We start from the raw sequence: 26,085 nt of genomic DNA on the forward strand, positions 1-26,085 counted from the left end.
TCCTGTAAGGATTATTGCCTTGAAAATGCTATTCCTAGCAGGGATCATTTCCCTATTTGTCCGAACTGCCCATTATAAGTCCAATCCTACTGTATTATTTTTGGACCAAAGGAGATGAATCAGCTGGTTTAAAGAACTAGTTATGTCGGCAGAAAAATAAAAGGCAAATAGTGCACAGTTTACTGCAGAACATTGCCAATTATAGTTCTTTCCATTTCAGCACAAGCAGCACCATGCAATCTTTTTTAAGACTATAATTAATCTTTTTCTGGCAATAGTAAGACTGCATAAATATTCAGGCCGCGTTAGAACAGAAGCAAACATTGGCTATGAAAAGATTTTATCCTTGATATGAAAAATAGCGGTCTAAAATTATATCAGATGTTTTATGATATTAGACAGTGCAGCAATATGGTCAATAACTGGAATAGTAGCACAGTGGTTACATTACTAGACTAGCAATCAAAAGGCCTGCACAAATGATCCAGAGACATCAGTTCAAATCCCACTGCTTAAATTCACTTCAGGAAATAAATCTGGAGTAAAAAAGTTCATCAGCAGTAATGGCGGCCATGCAGCTACTACATTGCCATGAAAAAAAAACATTTAGTCCACAAATGTCTTTTAGAGAAGGGAATTTGTTTTTGTTGTTTGGCCTAGCCTATATGTGTGTCCAGATCCACAGCAGTCCATTTGACTCTGAACTGCCCTCTGAGATGGCTTAACAAGCTACTCAGCTGTGTCAGACCACAACAACAAAGTAATAAAAATAAAACTCATTGGACCTCTGGTATTGACTTAGGCATAGGACATGGATGTGACAAAGGCAGCCCATTCTATTTGCAAAGATCTACTCAGTAACATCTGAGTGCTATAAAATCTGGGGTTTGTACAAACGTTGGGAAAGGTGTTCCATAGACTGGTCCAGCAACGACACTTCATATAGTCATAGAATTCCTACACTGCAGGAGGCTATTCGACTCATCAAGTCTGCAATGACCCTCTGAAAAAGCACCCGACCTAGGCCCATGCCCCCGCCCTATTCGCGTTACCCACCAAACCCTACATATCCTTGGACATTAAGGGGCAATTTAGCATGGCCAATCCACCTGAACTGCACATCTTTGGACTGTGGGAGGAAATCGGAGCACTGTGCCACCGTGCCACCCCACAGGTTATGTTCACAGCTCACTACCTTTAAGCACATGTCCTAGACTTCCCCATCTCTTCCAGGACAGGCCCACCAGAGGTGGCAGCATAGTGGTATACAGTCAGAATGGAATTTCCTTGGAAGTCCTCAACATTGACTCTGCACTCCAGAGGTCTCATGGTGTCAGGTCAAACATAGTTGAGGAATCCTCCTGCTGGTTGTAGCTGTATAGAACCTCAGTTAGGCCACACTTGGAGTATAGTGTTCAATTCTGGTCGCCACATTACCAGAGGATGTGGAAGCTTTAGAGAGGGTTTACCAGGATGTTGCCTGGTATGGAGGGCATTAGCTATGATGAGAGGTTGAATAAACTCGGTTTGTTCTCACTGGAACAACGGAGGTTGAGGGGCGACCTGATAGAGGTCTACAAAATTATGAGGGGCATAGACAGAGTGGATAGTCAGAGACTTTTTCCCAGGGTAGAGGAGTTAATTACTAGGGGGCATAGGTTTAAGGTCCAAGGGGCAAGGTTTAGAAGAGATGTACGAGGCAATTCTTTTACACAGAGGGTAGTGGGTGTCTGGAACTCGCTGCTGGAGGAGGTGGTGGAAGCAGGGACGATAGTGACGTTTAAGGGGCATCTTGACAAATACATGAATAGGATGGGAATAGAGGGATACGGACCCTGGAAGTGTAGAAGATTTTAGTTTAGACGGGCAGCATGGTCGGCGCAGGCTTGAAGGGCCGAAGGGCCTGTTCCTGTGCTGTACTTTTCTTTGTTCTTTGTTCTTTCTGATTACCACCTTCCACCCTCTCTCAACTGATGAATGAGTACACATCATTTAGAAGAAATATTGAGAAGTATAAAAAATATAACGCACTTTGGGAAAGAACTTCAACGTACATTGTCAAGAGTGATTTGTTAGCACAACTATTAACCAAGCTAGCTGAGGTCATGTCTAATAGACTGTGCTGCAGTTGGTGGAAAGGAAACCAACACAAGTTAAAATGTACCTGACCTCAGCTGCATTAATTCATCTGTTGCAATTTATCTATCCATGGCTGTACTGGCTGGAGTGACCACTCACAGTCTTATGGGAGCAAAGTCTGATCTTCACATTAGATATACCTTTCATCAAGTTGTGCCAGTCTAACAGCATGTTAATAATCCTTACAGTTGGGGAAGCACAGTGGCACAGTGGTTAGCACTGTGACTCACAGCGCCGATGTCCCAGGTTCGATCCCGGCTCTGGGTCACTGTCTGTGTGGAGTTTGCACATTCTCCCCGTGTTTGCTTGGGTTTTGCCTCCACAACCCAAAGATGTGCAGGGTAGGTGGATTGGCCACACTAAGTTGCCCTTTAATTGGAAAAAATGAATTGGGTGCTCTAAATAAAAAATAAAAAATAGAATGCATGACCTGAAAGCATAGTGGAAGCCATTTAGGTGGTAAATTTGAAATGCTTTTCAGGTACTGAATGATCTCTTTCTATGCTGTACAATTCTATGACAAATGTGTTGTGCAGGCTAAGGTCCCACAAGCAGCAAATGAGAAAATTGACAATTTATCCAGTTCTTGTTATGCTAGTTGAGGAAGTTCAGTTGGAGAGATTGTGGAAGAACTTTTTTCTGATAAGTAAATAATGTTTTGGCTCTTTTAAGTCCTCAACAGTACCTCGATTTAGCAATGCATACAAAAAAAGCATCTTCTACTTTGCAGTACCCCCTTGGTATTGCTTGGTAGGTGTTTTGGAGATTAAATGAATAGTATTCTGACACTGAGGCAAGAATGTTGTTGACTGGACTAAGCTGATGCTGGTAAACAAGCAGCGAGAGAATTGTTAGAATTCTATGTAGCACTCTGATAACAAATCTTTTCTGTTAAAATTATGGATTAGATCTTTATTGCGTAAACACAGTTATAATGGTATGTGCACCTCCGTGTAAATTGTTTACATATTACCAAACAATCTGCTTAACTACTCAAGAATTAAAAAGAAAATATGTTCCTTACTAAAGCACAGAGATGTATATTACCTGAATATATTACTCAAATCTGTCACTGAATGGATTAGTTTCAAAATGTTGTAACGTATAGTTTTAAAAAGTAGCCCACATCAGTCAGTTCAATGAAATATTGAATAATTGTGCACAGTTGTCAGCAATGTGGTCTGAGACCAGCATTGGTTTAATTGTCACAGAACCTTACAGCACAGAAGGAGACCATTTGGCCCTTCAAAACTACACTTAGTTAAATACACAGTGGCCTTAGCAAATTAATTGTCAGGACTCCTACTGTCTCAGTGTGGAGGATTTGTGCAAGAAAAGACGAGGCAATTGGAAACACATATATTTTTGAACCGTATTTGCATACATATTATATCTCTTACACTGACATGTAGCAGGAACAACAAAAGTTGATTGACCATGGGGAATTCCCAGAAAGCAGCCATAACATCATATAATTTACAAGCTAAATTAAAATAATTTGATCTTTGACAGGGAAGAAATGTCAAACAGTCGGGAGTCCAGTACAAAATATGGTGCACAGCATCTGAATTCTAACTAATTCATGTCAGTCATATCTTTATACATATTTAAGTGAGATTCATGCAAGGTATGATAAATATGCAATCTAATGCCTCCTGTGGTTAAGTTAAAAGGGTCTGGGGTCTCCAGAATTAACTGAGATTACTTAAATAAGAAGAAAATAAGAGGCGTGTGGGTTAGCAGCCACTGGGTAGGGCTTCCATTAACACCCAGTATTGAACTCAGCAGGTAATTTTGTGCTGTAATTATTTGACTAAGCCTCGGTTTCTCAAAATCTACTTTATTGGATTAGAAAAAATCTAAATGCACCACTGCATTATTAAAGTGAAAAAAAACACAGTAATATTTTAATAACATTTATGAGGAGTATATTGGAAATACACAAATTCACATTTGTCAAAGCCTGCTTTCCCTTTCCTAAACTTTCCTTTGACCTACTCTTTAGAATTTCTGGATGACAATTTGTTGTTGGTTGCTGCAGGCATTTCCCACTCACACTGATAAGAAATAACACTTTTCTATAGTATTAGTTGTCCCCATTGCTTTGCTACTTTTGCCGCTCTGAAGTGATAATAAATGTTGAAATGGCTTCATTTGTTGTGTGGTTTTGTAAATCTTATTTGAAATCTTTTAAAGCATTACATTTCAGTAGTCTCTGATGGCACCTGCAAAGTAACTGGGCTATTCCTCTGACGTTTCCACAGCATTCAAATCAGGCACATTTTCTTTAAATTAATTCAGAAAAATGGACACAAATGAACAAATTAAAAGAAAAAGGCTTGCACACCACTTTTAGGAAGCTGGAGGGGCACATTTCCTCTTTTTCTACTTTGACATAAGTAACAGGCCGAATGGAGAGCAAAGACAATAATCAGGCCAGAGAAGCATTGTTACGATCCCTATAGAGACCAATAACTTTTTAACAAGAAAGGAATACCACAACACCAATGGAAGGAAAATTACTGGACTAGATTTCACTTTTAAATTTTTTTACCATAACAAACCATCAAAAATCAACAAAATTTAAATATTAATTAACAGATGCAGGATACTTCAAATAAAAAGGTAAATTTCACTTTAGTCGATACAACAATCATGCAGTTACAAGCATTCGGGTTACTTTCTGCATATATGTGAAACACATGCAATCTTACAATCTTTCCAACTCAGCCTCCACTATGTAGGATCTCTCACTTTCCACTTAATCGTTTCAGCCCTTGAATCACCTTCACCAGCAGCTATATTCTATCTGAACTCACAGGACATGGTTACCATTGTTCAGGCGCACAACTACAAACACTCTCTCACTTGGGCCACAACAGTTCTGATGACACAAAATCCTCAGAGACTCCTTTCTACTAACCCTTCAAACAGTCTGGTTGGTACTAGCAACACTGATTCAGCAGCATTGGGTCTTATCCAATCTACAATCTGTGGTATTGTCATAACTATCAGCATTACAAGGGTTAATGTAGTACAATGACCAGCCACTAGAGGGAGCTGCAGAGAGTACGATATAAAACAGTGATGCAAGACCTTCGGGGAGGAGTAAGCAGGAGACAGCTAGAGCAAGGTCTTCAGAGCAGTTAGTGTGAGAAGGTTCGATTAAAGTTATACCAGTGAGTGAGATTAGCAGTCGGTGAGTGTAGTCAGATGTTATTGATCAATTCTGTATTCTAATCAGGATTAAGTGTCAAAACTCAGTTTAGTAGTGTAAAGAAAATCATAGCTTTGATCAAGTAAAAGCTATACTGTGGTCTTTGTGGAACGCTACGCAATCCATCCTGAATCAGCACACAAAGAACACCACATGGTACCAGGAGTCTATTCCTTCAAATGAAACGGAAATTAGATTAGTTAGAATAGCATTGGAGGTTGAAGAAAGCAATCCAGAAGCTACATCTCAAAAAAAAAAATCTTTGGTAAAGACTGATCAGAAGATGGAAGACCTCAAAGAGCCTGACCACTTCAAGACACAAGGTAATTTATGCTAGAACTGGACTTTCTTTAAGCAACAGTTCAAAGTCTTTATTTCAGGCTCCACGCTAGAAAATGCATCAGACCAGCATAAGATAGCTCTCCTACTAAATTTGGCTGGACCGCAAGCATTGGAGTTATTCAATTTGTTTGAATTTAATGTAGATGAGAACAAAAATGAGTAAAGCATGGTGCTCCAGACGTTTGACAATCACTGTAAGACACATGTGAATTAAACTTATGAGCGCTACTTTTTCAGAAAAGGCTGCAGGTTTCGGAAGAGTCAGTGGATTCCTTTGTCAGCCTCGACAGTTCTCTGCGGTAAAGCATTCCACAGATTCACTAGCCTCTGAGAGAAGAAAGTCCTCCTCATCTCTGTCTTAAATGGGAGACACCTTACTCTGAGATTATGCCCTCTGGTCCTAGTCTCTCCCACAAGGGAAACGGCCTCTCAACATCTACCCTGTTAAGTCCCTGACAATTTTATATATGTCTCAATAAGGTCGCCTCTCATTCCTCTAAACTTCAATGAGGAGTGGCCCAACCTACTTAACCTCTCCTCATAAGAAAATCTCTCCTTACCAGGATCAGCCTAGTGAACCTTCTCTGGACTACCTCCAATTCCAGTACATCTCTCCTTAGATAAGAGGACCAAAACTGTTTACAGTGGGCGTGATCCAATGGCCACGCTGCGCCTGAAAAGCAGCTTGCCGCGGCGCAGCATGGCTGATCGAGTCCTGATGGAGTTCCTGGTCATGCACTCAGATTCTGCGCGGACCAACTGGCGGGTGTGTTCGCGGACATCTTCAATCTCCCCCTACTCCATTCTGAGATTCCCACCTGCTCCAAGAAGACTACCATCATACCGGTGCCAAAGAAGAACCGGACAACATGCCTCAACGACTCCCGGCAGGTGGCCTTGACATTTATCATGAAGTGCTTTCAGAGGTTGGCCATGTGACACATCAACTCCACAGTCTCAGAATACTTTGATCAACTGCAATTCACAAACCGCCACAACTGGTCCGCAGCAGACGCCATCTCGCTGGCCTTACACTGATCCCTGGTGCGTCTCATCTGGGCTGCAGAGGAACTTGGAGTGGGTGGGTAAAGATCCAGTTGTCGTGATCCACGACATAGGTAGAACATGGACTGAAGTTCTGCTAACGGGGTATGAACAGTTAGGAGTTAAATTAAAAAGCAGAACTAAAAAAGTAATACTACCTGAGCCACTTGGCATAGAAGATTAAGGAGGTTAATGCATGGCTCAAAGATTGGTGTGGGAGAAATGGGTTTGAGTTCATGGGACATTGGCACCAGTACTGGGGAAGCGTGGAGCTGTTCCGGATGGGACGATCTTCATCTGAATCATGCTGGGTCCTGGGTCCTGGCGAATTGCATAACTAGGGTTGTAGATAGGGCTTTAAACTAAATAATCGGGCAGGTGTGGGGGTTGGGGGGGGGGGGGGGGGGGGAGTGTTCAGTTATGTGGAAAATTAGAAAATCAAAGTTAATGGAGATTGGATTGGATAGGATTTGTTTATTGTCACGTGTACCGAGGTACAGTGAGAAGTATTTTTCTGCGAGCATCTCAACAGATCATTAAGTACATGAGAAGAAAAGGGAATAAAAGAAAATACATAATAGGGCAACACAACATATACAATGTAACTACATAAGCACTACAGAGGCAGAAATGCAATTTATAACGAGGACTTTAAATTGGTTCAAGGAGCTGAGGGCTCAGGATAGGTTAGTAAAGTTTCTAGAACATATAATAGAACAGAGAGTATAGTAGGTGGCAGGAATCAAACTTCAGGCAGAGCAAAAATGGTGACAAGTATGAGAAATGAGGTGGTTAATGCAGGACTGAGGGTGTTGTACCTAAATTCATGCAGTAAATGGAACAAGGTAAATTAGCTTGTTGTACACATTGAAATTGGCCGGTACGATGTTGTGGGCATCACAGAGACGTGGCTGCAAGGGAGTGAGGGCTGGGATCTAAATATACAAGGATATGTGTCATATCGAAAGGACAGGCAGATGGGCAAAGGGGGCAGGGTTGCATTATTAGTAAGGAATGAAGTTAAATCGATAGCAAGGAGCGATATAGGAACAGAACTCTACCCTGTGGTAGAGTTGAGGAATCAAAAAGGTAAAAAGACCCTGATGGGAGATATGTACAGGCCACCTAGCAGTAGTCAGGATGTGGGGCAGGAAACAAATCAGGAGATAGAAAAGGCACATAAGAAAGGTAATATTACAAGAATCACAGGGTTTTCAGTATGCGGATGGACTGGAAAAAATCAGGTTGGTGGCATGGCATATCACAGGAAAAGGAATTTGTGGAATGTCAAAGAGATGTTTTTCTGGAGCAGCTTGTGGTAGAGCCCACTAAGGATCAGACAATTCTGGATTTACTGATGTGTAGTGAGGCAGAGTTGATTCAGGAGCTTAATGTGAAGGAACCCTTAGGGGGCAGTGACCACAATATGATAGAATTTACACTGCAGTTTGAGAGGGAGAAACTGGAATTAGGTATAATGGTAATACAATTAAATAAAGGTAACTACAAAGACGTGAGGGAGGAGCTGTCCAGAGTTGATTAGAAGGGAAGCCTAGTAGGGAAGACAGTGGAACAGCAATGGCAAGAGTTTTGGGGGTTATTCGGGAGGCACAGCAGAGATTCATCCCAAGGAAGAGGAAATATGCTCAGGGGAGGACAAGGCATCCATGAGGGAAGTCAAGGACAGTTTAAAAGAAAAAGAAAAAGCATACAGAGTGGCGAGGATTAGTGGGAAGACATAGGATTGGGAAGCCTTTAAAAGCGAGCAGATGACAACTAAAAAAGCAATAAGGCAGGAGAAGATGAAATATGAATGCAAGCTGCCTCGTAATATAAAAGAAGATAGGACATTTTTTAAACATATGAAATATAAGAGAGTGGCATGAATAGACATTGAACCACTGGAAAATGAGGCTGAAGAAGTAATAATAGTAAACAAAGAAATGGCAGAGGAACTGAAAAGTTACTTTGCATCAGTCTTCATGTTGGAAGGCACCAGTGGGATACCAGAACTCCAGGAGAATTAGGGAGCAAAGGTGAGTGTACAGCCCGTCACTAAGGAGAAGGATCTGGGGAAACTGAAAGATCTGAAGGTGGATAAATCATCTGAACAGGATGGACTACACCCCAGGGTTCTAAAGGAGATAACTGAGGAGATTGTGGAGGCTTTGGTGGTGATCTTTCAGGAATCCCAGAGGACTGGAAAATGACTAATGTAACACCCCTGTTTAAGAAGACGGGAAATTATGGTCCTGTTAGCCTGACTCCGGTCATTAGTAAGACATTACAGTTCATTATTAAATATGAGATTGCGGGGTACTTGGAAGTGCATGATAAAATAGGACTGAGTCAGCATGGCTTCGCCAATGGGAGGTTATGTCTGACAAATCTGTCAGAATTCTTTGAGGAGGTAACATGGAGGTTAGACTAAGGAGAACCAGTGGACGTGATCTATTTAGATTTCCAGAAGGCCTTTGACAAGGTACCATATGGAAGCCTGTTCAATAAGTTAAGAGCCCTTGGTGTTAAGAGTAAGATACTGGTATAGATCTAGGATCGGCTGACTGGCAGAAGGCAGAGAGGGGGATAAAGGGGCCTTTGTCAGGATGGCAGCTGGTGACTAGCAGGGTGCCTCAGGGGTCAGTCTTGGGACCCCAACATTTCACAATATACATTAACGATCTAGCGGAAGGAACTGAGGGCACTGATGCTAAGTTTGCAAATGACACAAATATATGCAGAGGGATAGGTAGTATTGAGGAAGCAGGGGGGCTGCAGAAGGGCTTGGACTGGCTAGGAGAGTGGGCAAAGAAGTAGCAGATGGAATGCAATGTGGAAAAGTGTGAGGTTATGCACTTTGGCAGGAAGAATGGAGGCATAGACTATTTTCTAAATGGAAAAACGCTGAGGAAATTAGAGGCACAAAGGGAGTTAGGCATCCTAGTTCAAGATTCTCTTAAGGTTAACGTGCAGGTTCATTTGGCAGTTAGGAAGTCAAATGCAATGTTAACATTCGTGTTGAGAGGGTGAGAATACAAGAGCAGGGATGTATTGTGAGCAGTTTTGGGCCCTGTATCTAAGGTAGGATGTGCTGGCCTTGGAAAGGGTCCAGAGGAGGTTCACAAGAATGATCCCTGGAATGAAGGGCGGTTGAGGACTCTGAGTCTGTACTCGGAGTTTAGATGGATGAGGGGGGATCTTATTGAAACTTACAGGATACTGCGAGGCCTGGATAGAGTGGGTTTGGAGAGGATGTTTCCACTAGAAGGAAAAACTAGATCCAGAGGCCACAGCCTCAGACTGAAGGGATGATCCTTTAAAACAGAGACGAGGAGGAATTTCTTCAGCCACAGGGTGGTGAAATGTGGAACTCTTAGCCACAGAAGGCTGTGGAGGCCAAATCACTGAGTATCATTAAGACAGAGGTAGATAGGTTCTTGATCAATTAGGCGATCAGGGGTTATGGGAGAAGGCGGGAGATCAGGGGCTGGTTTAGCACACTGGGCCAAATCACTGGCTTTTAAAGCAGACCAAGGCAGGCCAGCAGCACGGTTCGATTTCCGTACCAGCCTCCCCGAACAGGCGCCGGAATGTGGCGACTAGGGGCTTTTCACAGTAACTTCATTGAAGCCTACTTGTGACAATAAGTGATTTTCATTTCATTTCATGGGGATGAGAAAAATATCAGCCATGGTTGAATGGCGGAGCAGACTCGATCGGCCGACTGGCCTAATTCTGCTCCTATGTCTTATGGTCTTATCTTGACAACAACGACTCCTATATCAGACTTCTATTCATTGACTACAGCTCCGCCTTCGACAACATAATCCCAGCCTAGCTCATATCAAAACTCCAAAATTTAGGACTTGGCTCCTCCCTCTGCAACTGGATCCTCGACTTCCTGACCCGTAGACCACAATCAGTAAGGATAAAGAACAACGCCTCCTCCACGATAGTCCTCAATACTGGGGTCCCACAAGGCTGCATCCTTATCCTCCGACTGTACTCTATATACACACACGACTTTGTGGCAAAATTTGACTCCAACTCCATCTACAGGTTTGCTGATGACACGACCAGAGTGGATCGGATCTCAAACAACGATGAGCCAGAGAACAAGCGGGAGATAGAGAACCTAGTGGTGTGGTGTAATGACACCAATCTCTCCCTCAAAGTCAGCAAACTAAGGAGCTGGTCATTGACATCAGGAAGGGAAGTACTGTATACACCCCTGTCTGCATCAATGGGGCCGAGGTGGAGATGGTTGACAGCTTCAAATTCCTGGATGTGCACATCACCAACAATCTGTCCTGGTCCACCCATGCCGATGCTACGACCAAGAAAGCACAACAACACCTATACTTCCTAAGGAAACTAAGGAAATTCGGCATGTCCACATTGACTTTTACCAATTTTTTCAGATGCACCACAAAAAGCATCCTGTCTGGCTGCATCGCAGCCTGGTATGGCAACTACTCGGCCCAAGATCGTAAGAAACAACAGAGAGTCGTGATCACAGCCCAGTCCATCACGCAAACCTACCTCCCTTCCAATGACTCTGTTGACACCTCCTTGGGAAAGCGGGCAGCTTAATCAAAGCCACCCCATCCAGATTACTCTCTCTTCCAACCTCTTCCATTGGGCAGCAGATACAAAAGTCTGAGAACACGCACTAACAGATTCAAAAACAGCTTTATCCCTGCTGTTCCAGGTTCCCAAATGACCCTCTTATGGACTGAACTGATCTTTCCACAAATCTTCTCCACTACATAACACTACACTCCGTATGCTTCACCTGATGTATTTACACTGTGTATTTATTGTATGTCCTGTGTTTTTCGTGTCTGGAATTATCTGTCTGAACTGTATGCAGAACAATACTTTTCACTGTACGTCAGTACATGTGACAATAAATCCAAATCCAAACTCAAATCCAAATCCAAAAGTCGGGAGACCCTGCTCGTGGGATCTACAAGGCTCGCAATGCCTCGTGATCCAACGTGATCTCGCAAGGCATTGCGATCTAAATCCTGCCCATTGTGGACGGGGATCACGTTTTGGCAAATCTGCATATTAAAGCGAGAAGGTAAGTCTCACTCTAATGTGCAGATTCCCAAGGTACCTGAGGCTTTGGTATTCATCGCCTTCGCCTCAGAGAACTCGGGCAAGCGCCTTTCAGCACTGGCCCCACAAATGAGACCTGACGGAACGGCACTATGGGAGTATCCCAGGGGATTGGAGGCCCTCAGCTGCATGCTCTTTGTGCAGGGTTGTGCCTGGCAATGCCACCTGGGTACCAGCCTCCACTGCCAAGATTCCCAGATGGCACTGCCAGTAGTCATGGGCACTGCCAGAGTGCCAGGTTGGCATGTGTGATTGGGCCAGGGGTGCCCTGGGTGGGTGTTGGCGGGGTGCGGTGATCCTCTCATCAAGGGTTCTCACTGGGGGAGGGGGAGGGGACCGCTTCGGGGGCCTCAGAGATTGGGACGTCATTTAACAATGGCGTCCTAATCTCTCACTACACTGAGGAGCTCCGGCGAGCGGAGTTCCCCAATGTACAAGATGGGGCTATGTGTGGCCTCAGTTGCGAGTGCCCGGCTGAGGTCCCTTATAAAATGCAAATTGCATTGAATAGCCATGTGTTTCTTGGCTCTGCAAGCGCCAGGAAACACGTGGCTAAACGCGCTTGCTGTGGGACTTTGTTCCCATTTAGTTGAATTGAGCCCAGTATTCTCGGTGTGGTCTAACTAGTGCCTAATTTTAGCAACACCTCCCTATTTTTATACTCCATTGAAATAAAGGCCAATATTTCATTTGCCTTTCTTGTCATCTGCTGAATTTGCAAGCATCCTTTTGTGATATATGCACGAGAATCCTCAAATCCCACTATGCTGCAGCATTCTGCTGACTTTCTCCATTTAAATAATAGTCAGCTCCATTATTCTACCTTCCAAATTGCATAACTTCACAATTTCCTGCACGATATTCCATTTGCAAAGTTTTTGCCCATTCACTTAACCCGTCTATATGCCTTTTGTGTGCTACCTTATCAAACGCTTTTTGGAAATCCAAGTTTATTATATTCCCCTTTATCTATCCTGCTCATTACAATCTCAAAGAATTCTAATAAATTTGTACGGCATGATTTTCTCTTTATGAAGCCTCTGCATGAAGGCCCTGCCTTCTCAACCTTGCCCTTCGCCTGAGGTGTGGTGATCCTCAGGTTAAATGAGCACCAGTGCAGCTCTCCCCCTCAAAGGGGAAAGCCTATGGTTATCTGGGACTAAGGCGACTTTACTTATTTTTACTTTATTTTATTTTATGTATTTCTAAATGTTTTGCTATTACATCCTGTATAATGGGCTCGAACATTTTCCCAATGACGGATGTTAAGCCAACTGGCCTATAGTTTTTCTGTCTCCCTCCTATTTTGAATAAGGGCACTTTTCAAATCCTCTGGGACTTTTCAATAATTTAAGGATTCTTGGAAGATTACGACCAGTGAATCCACCATCTCTGTTGCTACTTCTTTTAATATCCTAGGATGCAATCCAATAGGTCCTGGGGCTTATCAGCTTTTAGCCCCATTAGTTTTCCAAGTACTTTTTGTCAAATGATAGATATTTATTGTATTTATTTTCTCCCCCCTGCTTTTGCACCTAGATTTAGTATTTTTTGGAATGTTTATTCGTGTCTTCTACGTGAATACTGACGCAAAGCGCGGGATTCTCCTTTCCAGGGACTAAGTCCTCACGCCGGTGGGAAAACCAGCTCGAACCACTCCAGCGTCAACAACGTCTCTTCGGCACTGGCTGGCGTGGCGCCAACGCCTCTGGCGTCCACCTAGCCCCCGAAAGTGCAGAGAATTCCGCACTTTCGGGGGCTAGGTGGACGCCAGAGGCGTTGGCGCCACGCCAGCCGGTGCCGAAGAGACTGCGCGGCGGGTCCACGCATGCGCCAAAAGGCCGGCGTGATCCCGCGCATGTGCGGAACCGCCGGCATATTCTGGCACATGCGCAGGGGGTTGTCTTCTCCGCGACGGCCATGGCGGAGCCCTACAGGGGCCGGTACGGAAGGAAGGAGTGCCCCCACGGTACAGGCCCGCCCAGAAATTGGTGGGCTTCGATCGCAGGCAAGGCCACCGTTGGGACCCCCCCCCCCCCCCCCCCGCCCCCCGGGGTCGGATCCCCCCACGCCTCCCTGAGGACCGCACCAGCCGACTTACTTGCCAGGCCCCACCATGTGGGACCATGTCTAATCCACACCAGCGGGACTGGCCAAAGACAGACGGCCGCTCAGCCCATCGGGGCCCGGAGAATTGCCAACCCGCTGCCATCAGCCCCCGACCGGCGTGGCGTGAACCCCGCCCGAAAACCGGTAACAGAGAATACGGCAGCCGGCGTTGGGCAGCGGGGAGGGATTCGCGCCACCCCCCGGGGGTTCTCCGACCCGGCGGGGGAGCAGTAAATCCCGCTGTTTGTATTTATTTGACTACTCTGCCTTTTCCTGGGTGCTTATCATTATTTCTCTAGTCTCGTTCTCTAAGGGGCCTATGTTCACTTTGGCCTCTTTTTTCCTTTTTATTTTCTTAAAGAAGCTCTTACTATCTGTTTTTATATCACTTGCTCGTTCATCCTCATAGTTTATCTTCTCCCTCTTCATTTTTTTTTGGTCATCTTATGTTGATTTTTAAAATGTTCCCAATCCTCTGGCTTGCCACATAGCATGTTTTTTTCTTTCAGTCATCCTTAACTTCCTTGCTTTATAGAATCATAGAATGATTACATTACAGAAAGCCATTCGGCCCATTGAGCCTTTGCTGACTCAATGCAACAGCATTTTAGTTAGTCCCACTCCCCTGCCTTTTCCCTATAACCGACTTTTCTTGTTCCTTCAGATGCATACCTGGTTTCCTCTTGAAAGCCACAACTGCACCACTTGTCTTCATGCAGTGCATTCCAGATGTTACTCTCCAAAAGATAGATTTTTCTCATATTACCTATGGTTATTTTGCCTTAATTCTGCCTTAAATCACCTTAATTCTGTGTCCTCTCGTTCGCAACCCTTCCACCAATGGGAATGGTTTCTCCTCATTTATTCTATCTAGCCTCCACCGCATAGGAACTGAGGGCTGATTTTGCTTCTCGGCTTATAGAATATATCCTCTCCCGCCAGCACTGTAATATTCTCCTCCCCTCCTTGTTTCTTTCCTTCCCTATCTTGGGCTAGATTTCTGTCTGGGTGCAGAGGCACATTTCATTGTTCATCAGGAAGCCCTTTTACATGCATTAGTATGTCATGCAGGCTCATTGAAAGGCCGGCTCACTGGAATTAAGTTCCCTCTCAAAATGAAGTCCACCGCCAACGAGAAATCACCCTCACTTCCACTCGTCACCCAAGTTAGACTCCAGAACAGATAATTCCAACCAGCAGTTTCTTTTGAAGTTACAATTTTCCAATTAATGTTTGTATACATTTTTTCAGCACATCTTGCTTGGGCGGCACAGTAGGTGGGTGGCACGGTCGCACAGTGGTTAGCACTGTGGCTTCACGGCGCCAGGGTCCCAGGTTCAACTCCCGGCTTGGGTCACTGTCTGTGCAGAGTCTTCACATTCTCTCTGTGTCTGCACGGGTTTCCTCCGGGTGCTCCGGTTTCCTCCCACAAGTCCAAAAAGCCGTGCTGTTATGCAATTTGGACATTCTGATTTCTCCCTCCGTGTACCCCAACAGGCGCCGGAATGTGGCAACTAGGGGCATTTCACGTTAACTTCATTGCAGTGTTAATGTATGCCTACTTGTGACAATAAAGATTATTGAATTAAATTACTTACAAGAATGTAGAATGAAATTAATCATATTCCTTTTCACTCCTTAGACTGACCTGCATAAACACTTTACAATTCTAGCGCATGAATGTTCATATTTTGAAATCAATTACACTAACATTAGAAAATCTCAAATTTGCTCTTCAGATTTTAGGTTTATTTATATTGGTTTTGATTCATTTATGTTCTTGAAGTCCACACTCAGCATTTACATTGCATGGATTTTCCTGTTAGTCGCAAAGTGACTCCACAAAATGACTGTACTGAGCTAGTTTGTAAGCTGCAGAGGCAACTTCATCTTCTTGCTGCACCAGGGCCCAGCATTAAGCCAGCAGCAAGCCTTCTAGCATGGGTACTGCCAGCAAAGCCATATATGTCTCTTATTGACAAGCTGAAGATATGTCCCGAAGGTCAGTCTCCAATTCAAGGAAGGTGAGTTTTTTTTCTCGAATAGGGTTATGGGAATAGGGTGGAGGTGTTGACCTTGGGTGGGGTGCTCTTTCCAAGAGCCGGTGCAGACTCGATGGGCTGAATGGCCTCCTTCTGCACTGTAAATTCTATGATAATCTATCCTAATATGCAAACTCCACACGGACAGTGACCCAGAGCCGGGATCGAACCCGGGACCTCAGCGCCGTGAGGCTGCAGGGCTAACCCACTGTGCCACCATGCTGCCATAAAATCAGCGTTGCACACTGATTGATGTCATGATCTACCTGCGCTGCATGCTGCAGCATGTGCATTAAATCCCTCAACCAAAATAGTGTCTGGCGTGAAGCATAGCAGAAGAGTGTGCACACAAAGTAGTGGTTCCTTAGTCCCACACTGGACTTGTCATGCCCAAAGAATGGGTACCACCAAGTCTGATTTCATGTTCCTGAATTCTGAGTTAAAACTTCCTGTTAAAAAGTATTGAGCGACTAGATAATAATATGCATTGAATAGCAATTTCTATTTTTACCTAGTACTTGACCAGAAACGGCAATAGGAAACGTTAAGGGACAGTTGACCTTGAACTACTTTTTCTAGTTATCCATTCACCTTACCTCGATCTCGACATATTCATGTAATCTCTTGCAGGTTGCGGAGAATGTTTCAGATGTCCCAAATTCAAAATACCAGAATTTGTTCTTCATTCTGAAAGAAATGGGCACAGAAGATTACTTCATATAACTAGTCCTTAGGAAGAAATGTTTTGAGTGAGCACTGGTCAAAAAGAGTTGGCCAATAGTTGGCCAATAACCAATTCAGAGCATTAAGGTACTTTTTGTCATACTATCCACTCATGTATATAATGAGATGCAGACAGGCAGTGATTGACACATAGGATGACCAGTAAGCATACAACACAGCACAGCCTATCACCAGACAGGACACTACCACGATAAAGCCAGAGGGCACTAGGTTTCCCACTCTCTCGGGACCCAGCTACTGAGACAGTCAGAGTCCACGAGCTAGCAAGCACAAACACCATGCGGTAGCTAGTAAGTCTGGTCAGGCTACTACAAGGTCACTAGTCAGATCAGTATAGTGTCGACCCACAGCTGAATATGTACAGCAGTTCATCTAGTTGAACAAAACAGTGTTGGATCTTCTCCTGTGTTAGACGTCTGTTTCTAACTTCCCTGCATCGAGTGCAGTCCACATCGAACCAACAGACGGGCATTGCAAAGAGTTCCACGCCCACCACCTGATGCAGTGCTCCGCCGGCTATCATGCTTCCTCCGGATGTACCCTGCCACGAGGCCACCGATCTGCCAGTGATTGTGCCGACCCACACGACCACCGCAATGGCAGTGATCCCACCTCTTCACGTGCAGGCGGCTCCTGATCCACCTCTGCGGCGATCAACAAGAGTTCGTCGCCCGCCATAAAGACTGAATCTGTAGACTTAACTTTTGCAAATTTTGTGACTGAATCCATCGACTTAACTCTTGTAAATATTGCTTATTTTGCCATGTATTTGCAGTATCGACGCCTTCCCATTTATATACGTTTGTTCAACCACCGTTTGTATATAGTCAGGCATATATATACATATACATACCTCTGTATTTATGTAACTCAGAAAAAAAAGGGGAGAGATGTCATAATATCCACTCATGTATAGAATGAGATACAGACAGGCAGTGATTGACACATAGGGTGACCAGGAAGCATACAACACAGCACAGCCTATCACCAGACAGGACACTACCACTATAAAGCCAGAGCGCACTAGGTCTCCCGCTCTCTCGGGACCCAGCTACTGAGACAGTCAGAGTCCACGAGCTAGCAAGCACAAACGCCATGCGGTAGCTAGTAAGTCTGGTCAGGCTACTACAAGGTCACGAGTCAGATCAGTGTAGTGTCGACCCACAGCTGAATATGTACAGCAGTTCATCTAGTTGAATAAAACAGTGTTGGATCTTCTCCTGTGTTAGACGTCTGTTTCTAACTTCCCTGCATCAAGTGCAGTCCACATCGAACTAACCTGCCCAACACATCACTTTTGGTTTCGAAATGGAGCTGCCATCCTTCTAGCATCAAGTGCCAAGGAACATATTAGCAAAAACTGACCCTCTGAGCTGCCACCAGCTTTGCCACCTCACTGCTCAGAGTCTCCTGAAGAACTGGATCAAGCGTGGGCACAAAGAAGGAACTGCAGTGTTAGAAGGCTTGGCTCACCTCCTGAAATTGCAGTTGCAAATGCACAATCAGCAAAATAGGCCAAAAGACATCATAGCACTGGAAAACTCAGCATATAGCAACTTCAATAGGAGACCATAGATACCACCTGAGAGTGTGCACACATGTATATAGGTTAAGGGTATCTTATTATATTTTATAAATCACACACAGAGGGTTTATATATCTAAAATACTTAAAGTATCCAATAATTGTGCCTTACACATTAATGTTCATGCACCCTTCATCCTTACAGTCACTTGCAGAGCACTACTGAAATCAAAGCTGTTACATTCCTTTATATGTAATAAACTGTCTTTATGGTGCTGAAAAGTAGCTCCAAGTGAGGACTCTCATGAATGAGGCAAAGAAGATACACCAAACAAAAACCAGAAATGGGTGCTGAAACTGCAAATGTCAGTTTGGGACTCTGCATTTCAATATCCAAAGATGCACCACACAACCTCCCAATGTTCTTAGCAATGGTGAGTGGGAAGCTATACTGCTGACATCTGCTGTATGAACAATTGGACTGAAGTTGATTTTCAGTTGAGGCAGATATTTGTTCGCTTATCTTTATCTTTGAATCTCCTTTTGTGAATTGCCTGAAATCAATATAAATGCTTCAATTCACTAACTGTCGCTTATTTTGTAAATGCTATTTTACTTTTTTCACAACATAAATTGCTTCAAGGTGCTTATTTTTCTATGAAACCAAACGCATATTAGCGTTTTCATTTCTAAGATCCTGCCGAAGTGTTCATATGGCCCCACATACAGATAGCATGTGCCGGTATGGAAATAATTTATGCTGCTTGTTGCCCTCAGCTGTCTGAAGCCTGTTAAAAAAATGGGTTAGATACTTACTCAATTCTGGCAGCAAAGTAAACAGCAATTCAGCATTGTTCCACCATTAAAATCTAAATGACCGAGAAAGAAAATCAATATTTCTAGTCAGCCTTCTGGCTACTGTTTAGCCAGTAGGTATGGATTTCCTTTGGCTTTCTTCGTTCCTCTGGGAGCATTGTAACCCTAGGGGAGTAATAATGAGTTTTCAGCCTAGTTTAGCTCACTGCTGAACATCTGAGTGGTTGATATTGTATAGTGTCAGCACTTTGTATTATAGATTAGACTTGCCATCGGTCTATTGTTATAGGGTGGCAACATCCTACTTAACCTTTGGGCACTACACAGGACTCTGCGGGGCATGTCAGATTTACAAAGGGAAGATTCAGTCAAATTAAAACAGTTCAGGTGGAAGACTGATATCTTATAGATTTGAGTGAACCGAGTTAGCGGTTTAAAAAATAGAGAGAAATGTCTAAACCGCATTCGTGACTTTGCATTTGTCTGTTTTGTCAATCAATACTAACGTAATTGCTGAGTGTGGTTTACAATAACACCAAAGGGTGAATAATGTCAGTGCCTCCACTAAATTCAGGTTTCAAAAACACATTTAGAGCTCCTTAGAAGGGCAGGATAATGCTGCTGGAGTTAGTACCCATTAACACTAATGGATGTTTATTGTCTTGTTGAGGAAGGCAAGGCAGTCAATGGTTACCTTAGGGACAGCACTGCGTCGGGTCTCTCTACTATACCGGTAGGGGAGAAGTCAGTCACAGTTTTTTCAACTTGACTGAGATTGATCCAATCTAGTATTGTGTACTAGGTGTCTAACAGTTGAGATTTGCAGTTTTGAATCTTTATTGCCACACAACTAGAAATTCCTTTCTGCCCATTGTCAAAGGACCAAGTTGTGAATAAAGATTAAGAATTTAAGAAGTCAAAATTTGCTGATTGTTTAGTGAGTAAAGGTAACACCTAGTGTAATATTGCATCACACAGATCAAGAAAGTCACTGTAGGGGCTGGTTTAGCCCAGGGCTAAATCGCTGGCTTTTAAAGCAGACCAAGGCAGGTCAGCAGCACGGGTTCAATTCCCGTATCAGCCTCCCCAAACAGGCACCGGAATGTGGTGACTAGGGGCTTTTCACAGTAACTTCATTTGAAGCCTACTTGTGACAATAAGCGATTTTCATTTCATTTTCATTTCATTTCAACCAACATTTCAGTGGGCAGTTAAGAGTCAAGCACGTTGTTGTTTGTCTGAAGCCACATGTAGGCCAGATCGGGTAAGGACAGCGAAACAGATGAGTTTTTTTTTACCACAATTGACAATAGTTTCAGGGTCATCATTAAACGTTTAATTCCAGATTCTTATTGAATTCAAATTTCACCAACTGCCAAGGTGGGTTTAAAATCCCACTCCCCAGCCCATTACTCTGGATGTCTGGATTACTCGTCCAGCGACAATACGACTACGCGGCCGGCTCCCCTGGGCGCATCTATTTAGAATGAATCAGGTTTCTTACTCCCTCTCTCTCTGACCTCCAGGTTAGGCTGTCTGCTAAAATCACTAGTTTATGAGCACACAAAAGACGACTTAATATATGCCAATTTGAGTAGCTTGCATTGGGGGACCTGATCAAGTGTTGCCTAAGTTGTTTTTCTGTTCCAAAAGACCCTTGGCATCAGATTTGTGCACAATCTGAGTTGCATTGTCACAGCCTGGATCCTTGGACACCTGATATTCGCACCATATAAGTTATTCCTAGGCTACTGAATAGTTGATGAATGTGCAGTTATCAATTCAACAAGACTTACAATATAAATCAGAGCTATGCAAGATTTATGTTTCTTGGCACCAACGCTCCCTCAAATCAGGGCCCACTGTGATGACAAGATTTGAAGCTGCTTTCATTTGGCTCTGTATAAGAATACCTTCACAATTTTGCTAAGTGGCAAAAGTATTCAGCAACTGAACAGTTAAAACAAGAATCACTGACTGATCTCCATCAAATTTAATGACAATTAAGAACAAAAGAATACAAAATACTTCATTTGCACGGTATATTGAAATAGTCCTAATTGGTTTCCACAGAACACTAGAACCATGTTCTTTTCATCTCTGACATTTCAGCCCCAGATAGTCTAAGTCATCAGAATCCTGCAAAAGCTTATAAATGACCAAACTCTAGATTGGTTTTTAAAAATCACAAATACCATAAATTATCCATCCTTGCCTTCCTGCAGCCAGTCACAATTTATGAAGTCAGAACCTGAAAAGGTGTGACCTTCGGAACGCTTCTTTATATTTCTGATACATAACAAACTGGGAGCTTTATAATAGTGATGTGTCATGATGTCTATGTGAAGCCATTAGAGAAAGGTTTCCTCTATCCTTTGTGTGGAAATCATTCTTTGTACTTGCATTTCCAATTTTATTGCAAAAGGCACACAGCGAAAGTCTTCCTCTCACCAACCACCCCACATTTGTTGAGAAATTTCAAGTTCAATTCTCCTTCAGGTGAAAGGCAAAGGTTCAGCGAAAACCATCACACATCATGATATATGTTTCAAAAGAAGTCTGTGCTATTTTTGCTCAGGGCAAAATCATTCAAATCACATTTTTAATAAACTATGTCAGCAAGGCTGACATTCAATGCCTAGTTGCCCTGAAAAAGGTGGGCCTTCACCTTTTGTGCACTTTGGTCCAACTGGATGGTTTATTAGGCTACTTAGAAGTCAACTACATTGAAATGGGATTGGAGTCACATACATAGCAAGCAGGTTTAGTTAATTGGTCAGCCAGTTGGCTGACAGTTTTTACTTGTTACCAACTTTTTAAATGGAATTCAAATATTAAAATCCCCGAGTGAGATTTGATCTCAAATTCTCTGGATTATTCATCCAGACCTCTGCAGTAATATATACCACCATACCTCATACATTCAAGAATGGAATTAGTCCTGCTTTTCCTCAGTGTAAATTATGCATCCCTAGAAACAGATGGCAATAAGAATGTGTTTATCCAAAGATTTGAGTTCATCTTAAATTAGATTGCACTAATTTTTTAGCATTCAATGTTTTGTTCTTGCTGTTCTTTGTTGTCTTTTTCTACTTATGAGGGGGGGGGGCGGATTAACCTTTTTCATCCTGTCCAAACTCCATTGAGATGTGGTGAAGAATGTCACAAAATTCAGGTAGTGAGTCCGAACTTTACTTCATCACTTTAACTGGGATTTTCCATCCTCTCCCTCTGATAACATTGCAACTGGTTGTTTCTTCCCTGTCCATTGCATGAAAGTAGCAGCAGAGATGTCCCTGGTATCCAGCAGGTTTTCCTTTTTCCCACTCCAATTTTTGCCGCTTCCTAGGGCCATCATGAGGAATTTGACTTGAAACCCCCTTTGCTCCTATAATTTCCTATCGTGGCTTATTGTCAATCCATCAGCCCAGTGACCTGTTGAGGACTTTAATCTAGTCCAAGGCCTTCGCTAGGAGTCTTTATGACGTTCGAGCACTTGTGCCAAGTTTCCTCACCGCCTCTTCTGTGCTGCAATATTGTCCCCACTGCTGAATCCTCTCTCTGCCTTCACATTGGAAAGCTTTTTCTTGTTGTGGGAATCCTTTCATGAGCCCATCGTATAAATGAAACAAACTGAAACCCACGTAAATGAGCCAGAGCTGGGATGGATAGGGCTGCATGGAAGCAAATTGCTAGAACTGCACTCAAAAGAATAACATCCCCTCAACATATTTAAAATGTACCTGATTAACATGTTTCCTGCTCTGAAACTAAATGAAAGCTTTTCAGTATTCAAATGGTTAAAGGATAAGAAAGAATAGTGAAGATTGAATGAGAGGTAGCTTGCCCTGGAGCAGCACCCCCGCCCCGGTCCAACAGGTTGAAGGTTTAAGTTGCACTTAAAATACATATTTCAACTAAGACTTCAATGCATGTTATAACCTGCCTACTGACGATTGGCTGGGGACTAATGACTATCCCACAATCCTATGGGAGTATGAACTTCCCCAATGAGGGGGGCGGAGAAACTCCTACTATAAATAAGCTGGCCAGTCCAGGAACCAGGAGGAAGGAGAAGGTAGCAAGGGAAGTTACTGCTACTGTTATGTATATATTGTTATAGTAAATAAATGTTATTATTTTGTATCCTTAAAACTCGTGCTGGATTCTTCGGGGCCCTTACAAAAATGCAGTACTGAGGAAATGTTGAATTGATGGAAGTTCTTTTCACAAATGTGGTCATAGGTTTTATACAAGAGATCACAGTACCAGTAAATGTCATAACCATTCTTACTTTCCTCTTGTCTACCTGTCAACTAAGCTCAGTTTGTAACACTGTCACTTCAGCATCAGAATATTGCGAGTTCAAAATTCAACATAGAACCTGAGCACATACACTGAGCTGACACTGAGAAAGTGTTAAACTGAGCCCCATTTATCTGTTGAAGAGGACATGAAAAAATCGCATGGGCATGTTTTGAAGAATTGAGATAGGCATTCTTCTGATATCCTGCTCAACTCCTTACCCACCAGCACTAAAATATATTGACTTGTCATTAACTATATTGTTGCTTATGGGGCCTAGCATTGCTCAAATTGGTTGCTGCATTTTTGCTATATATGTGAGTTATTGTAGTTGTGTGCAATGCCTCTTGAAGCACTGAGTCACGTGTCTTATATGACATGATCGGCTACTTTGTGTGCTTTTAGGGAGTCTAGTGCCAAACCTTGCACAGTGAAGATCTATTCAATAAACCTCTGCTAATTTTGCATCAAACCCACATACTTCTGTAATCCTGCTGACGAGGGATGGATGAGAAAGAAAATAAAATTTATTTTTCAAAAAAATCATTGGAGTGGAACATCGTCAACAGATCAACCAACCAACTGATTAACACCCATGGCGAGCGTGCAGACAAATACCACCAGCTCTGGATACTTTGGCTGCACAGAGGCATGAGGTAGGGATGCTTGCTGTCCCCGCTACTGGTTGCCCTCAAGATTGAGCCATGGGCAATCGCCCTCAGAGCAGCAAAGGGGTGGAGAGGGATCAGGAGGGGAAACAGAGAGCAGAGAGTCTCATTCCATGCAGATGACCTGCTCCTCTACATCTCAAAACCTCTGGCCTGCATGGAAGGAATAATGAAGCACCAGAAGGAATTTGGACCGTTCTCAGGTTACAAACTTCACCAGAGTAAGAGTGAAAACTTCCCTGTGAACCTGCAGGGGGGAAGAAACAGAACTGGGAAGAATGCCGTTCAAACTGGTCCAGACCAAATTCCAACCTGGGAATCCAAATAGCCCATGACAGGACACGGATCTGTCATGTGAGGGTGCCTTTAAGACATGGATGTTTAAGCAATGTACCTTTAAGAAAACAGTGATGTCAGAGAGTGGGTGGGGCTGAGGTCAGGTCAGCCATTTTGCAGTTTAGTTTTGCAGGTTTTTAGTTTCAGTTTTGAAAAGAGCTGGTGTGTGTCTGTGTTTTGCAGTGAGCTGGATCTCTGCAATGAAAGACTATCTCTGGATCATTTGGGTGATTTAAACTTGTAATAGTGAAGCCTTTAACCTGATGTGATTTTGTTTAAAGGTGTTAAGTCTCTTGGAAGTTTGAAGGAATATTTTGAGGAGTTATTTACGGTTGCAACATTTTCTGAGTTATCTTTGAAGTAAGGGGTGTTAAGAGATCCAATGTTTATTTAAGATGTTAAGTTGAGTTCATGGAATAAACAGTGTTTTGTGTTTAAAAACCCACATGTCCATAATTGTAATCCCACACCTAGGGGAAAAGCCGCGTGCTCAGAAAAGCAACAAATCCATTAAAGGGAGAGGTTGGTTGAACTCCATGATACATTTTGGGTTTCTGAAAACGCCTCGCCCATAACAGATCCACTAATGGAACCTCATGAGTCTGTGGAGGAAGTTAAAAGGGACTTGCAAAGGTGGGACCCTCTCCCGGTCTCCCTGGCGGGGAGAGTGCAGACAATCAAGATGAACGTGCTGTCCCAGGTTCCTTTTCCTGTTCAGATCCCTCCCGATCTTAATCCCCAAGGCCTTTCTCACCGCAGTCGATAAATTCAACATGGCGTTTGTGTGGAGGGTTGGGGAAAGAGCCCGAGGATTAGGAAAAAGGTCCTCCAAAGAAAGAGAAACATGGCAGGCCTGGCCCTCCCAAACCTCCAGCAAGTTTACCCCTGCGACAATGGATGCCTCTTTCAAAAGGTGGAGACAGGACAAAGGGACTCTGATGGTTTGAGACATGCACACAGAAGACAGAGTAGTGACCCTAAATAGCAAACAGACAAGTTAGAGCTCCAGAAAGGGAACACACTAAGATATAACCAATTCAAAAACTTCCTCCGCAAGGGACATCCCCCCCAGATAAAAGCACCAAAGGGAAACGCAGAGCAGGTAGAAGAGGAGAGAACTGCAAGGGACACAGGACAGCAAAATAAAGAGCACACACCCCCTCCCCCCCATGCATGGCTAAGTGCCAGGAGTCAACCAGGGCAAGGGATAGGCTACACAATAGTAATGGCCAATGTCCGGGGGCACCCAAACAGGGACCACAACTATATAAAAGCTCCCTCTCCGGGAAGCACAGCCAGCTACCGGCCACACGTGATCAAGTGGGCACATCATGGGCCACGGTCTGACACAGCAAGGGCTCAGACACATTTTCTTTGTAAATTACCTTTGTCCGTATCTTGCTCGATTACCTTATGACTGTAGATAACACATCCTGTATGACAAGCTCCACATATTGAGACTATGTAAAATAGCTAAAAATACAGTTGCTGTAAATTCTTGTTGATAGATGTTTTGATTTTGTCTTGTTATGTAATGTATGCTATGAAATGTCATAACACCAATACAAATATATTTTAAAAAAATCAACTGATTAATAGGTCAGAAATCATTGATTTCGCAACTGGTAAGGTTTTGGGGAAAAAGTCAAACAAAGGGCCCGTACCAATTTTAAAC

The 26,085-nt window shown here is 43.3% G+C and overlaps 1 protein-coding gene across 3 annotated transcripts in view; it reads right to left on the bottom strand.

Moving 5' to 3' along the window:
• The window catches only part of dgkb (diacylglycerol kinase, beta), a 1,346,936-nt gene that overhangs the window by 228,896 nt on the left and 1,091,955 nt on the right, over window positions 1-26,085 (bottom strand). For all 3 annotated transcript variants that reach the window (XM_072509150.1, XM_072509148.1, XM_072509149.1), the window contains one exon: window positions 16,614-16,704. In XM_072509150.1, the coding sequence (XP_072365251.1) occupies window positions 16,614-16,704 (91 nt within the window). The remainder of the gene's footprint in view (window positions 1-16,613; window positions 16,705-26,085) is intronic.

This window comes from Scyliorhinus torazame, chromosome 6 (genome assembly GCF_047496885.1).
Source record: "Scyliorhinus torazame isolate Kashiwa2021f chromosome 6, sScyTor2.1, whole genome shotgun sequence".
NCBI classification, from domain to species: Eukaryota; Metazoa; Chordata; class Chondrichthyes; order Carcharhiniformes; family Scyliorhinidae; genus Scyliorhinus; species Scyliorhinus torazame.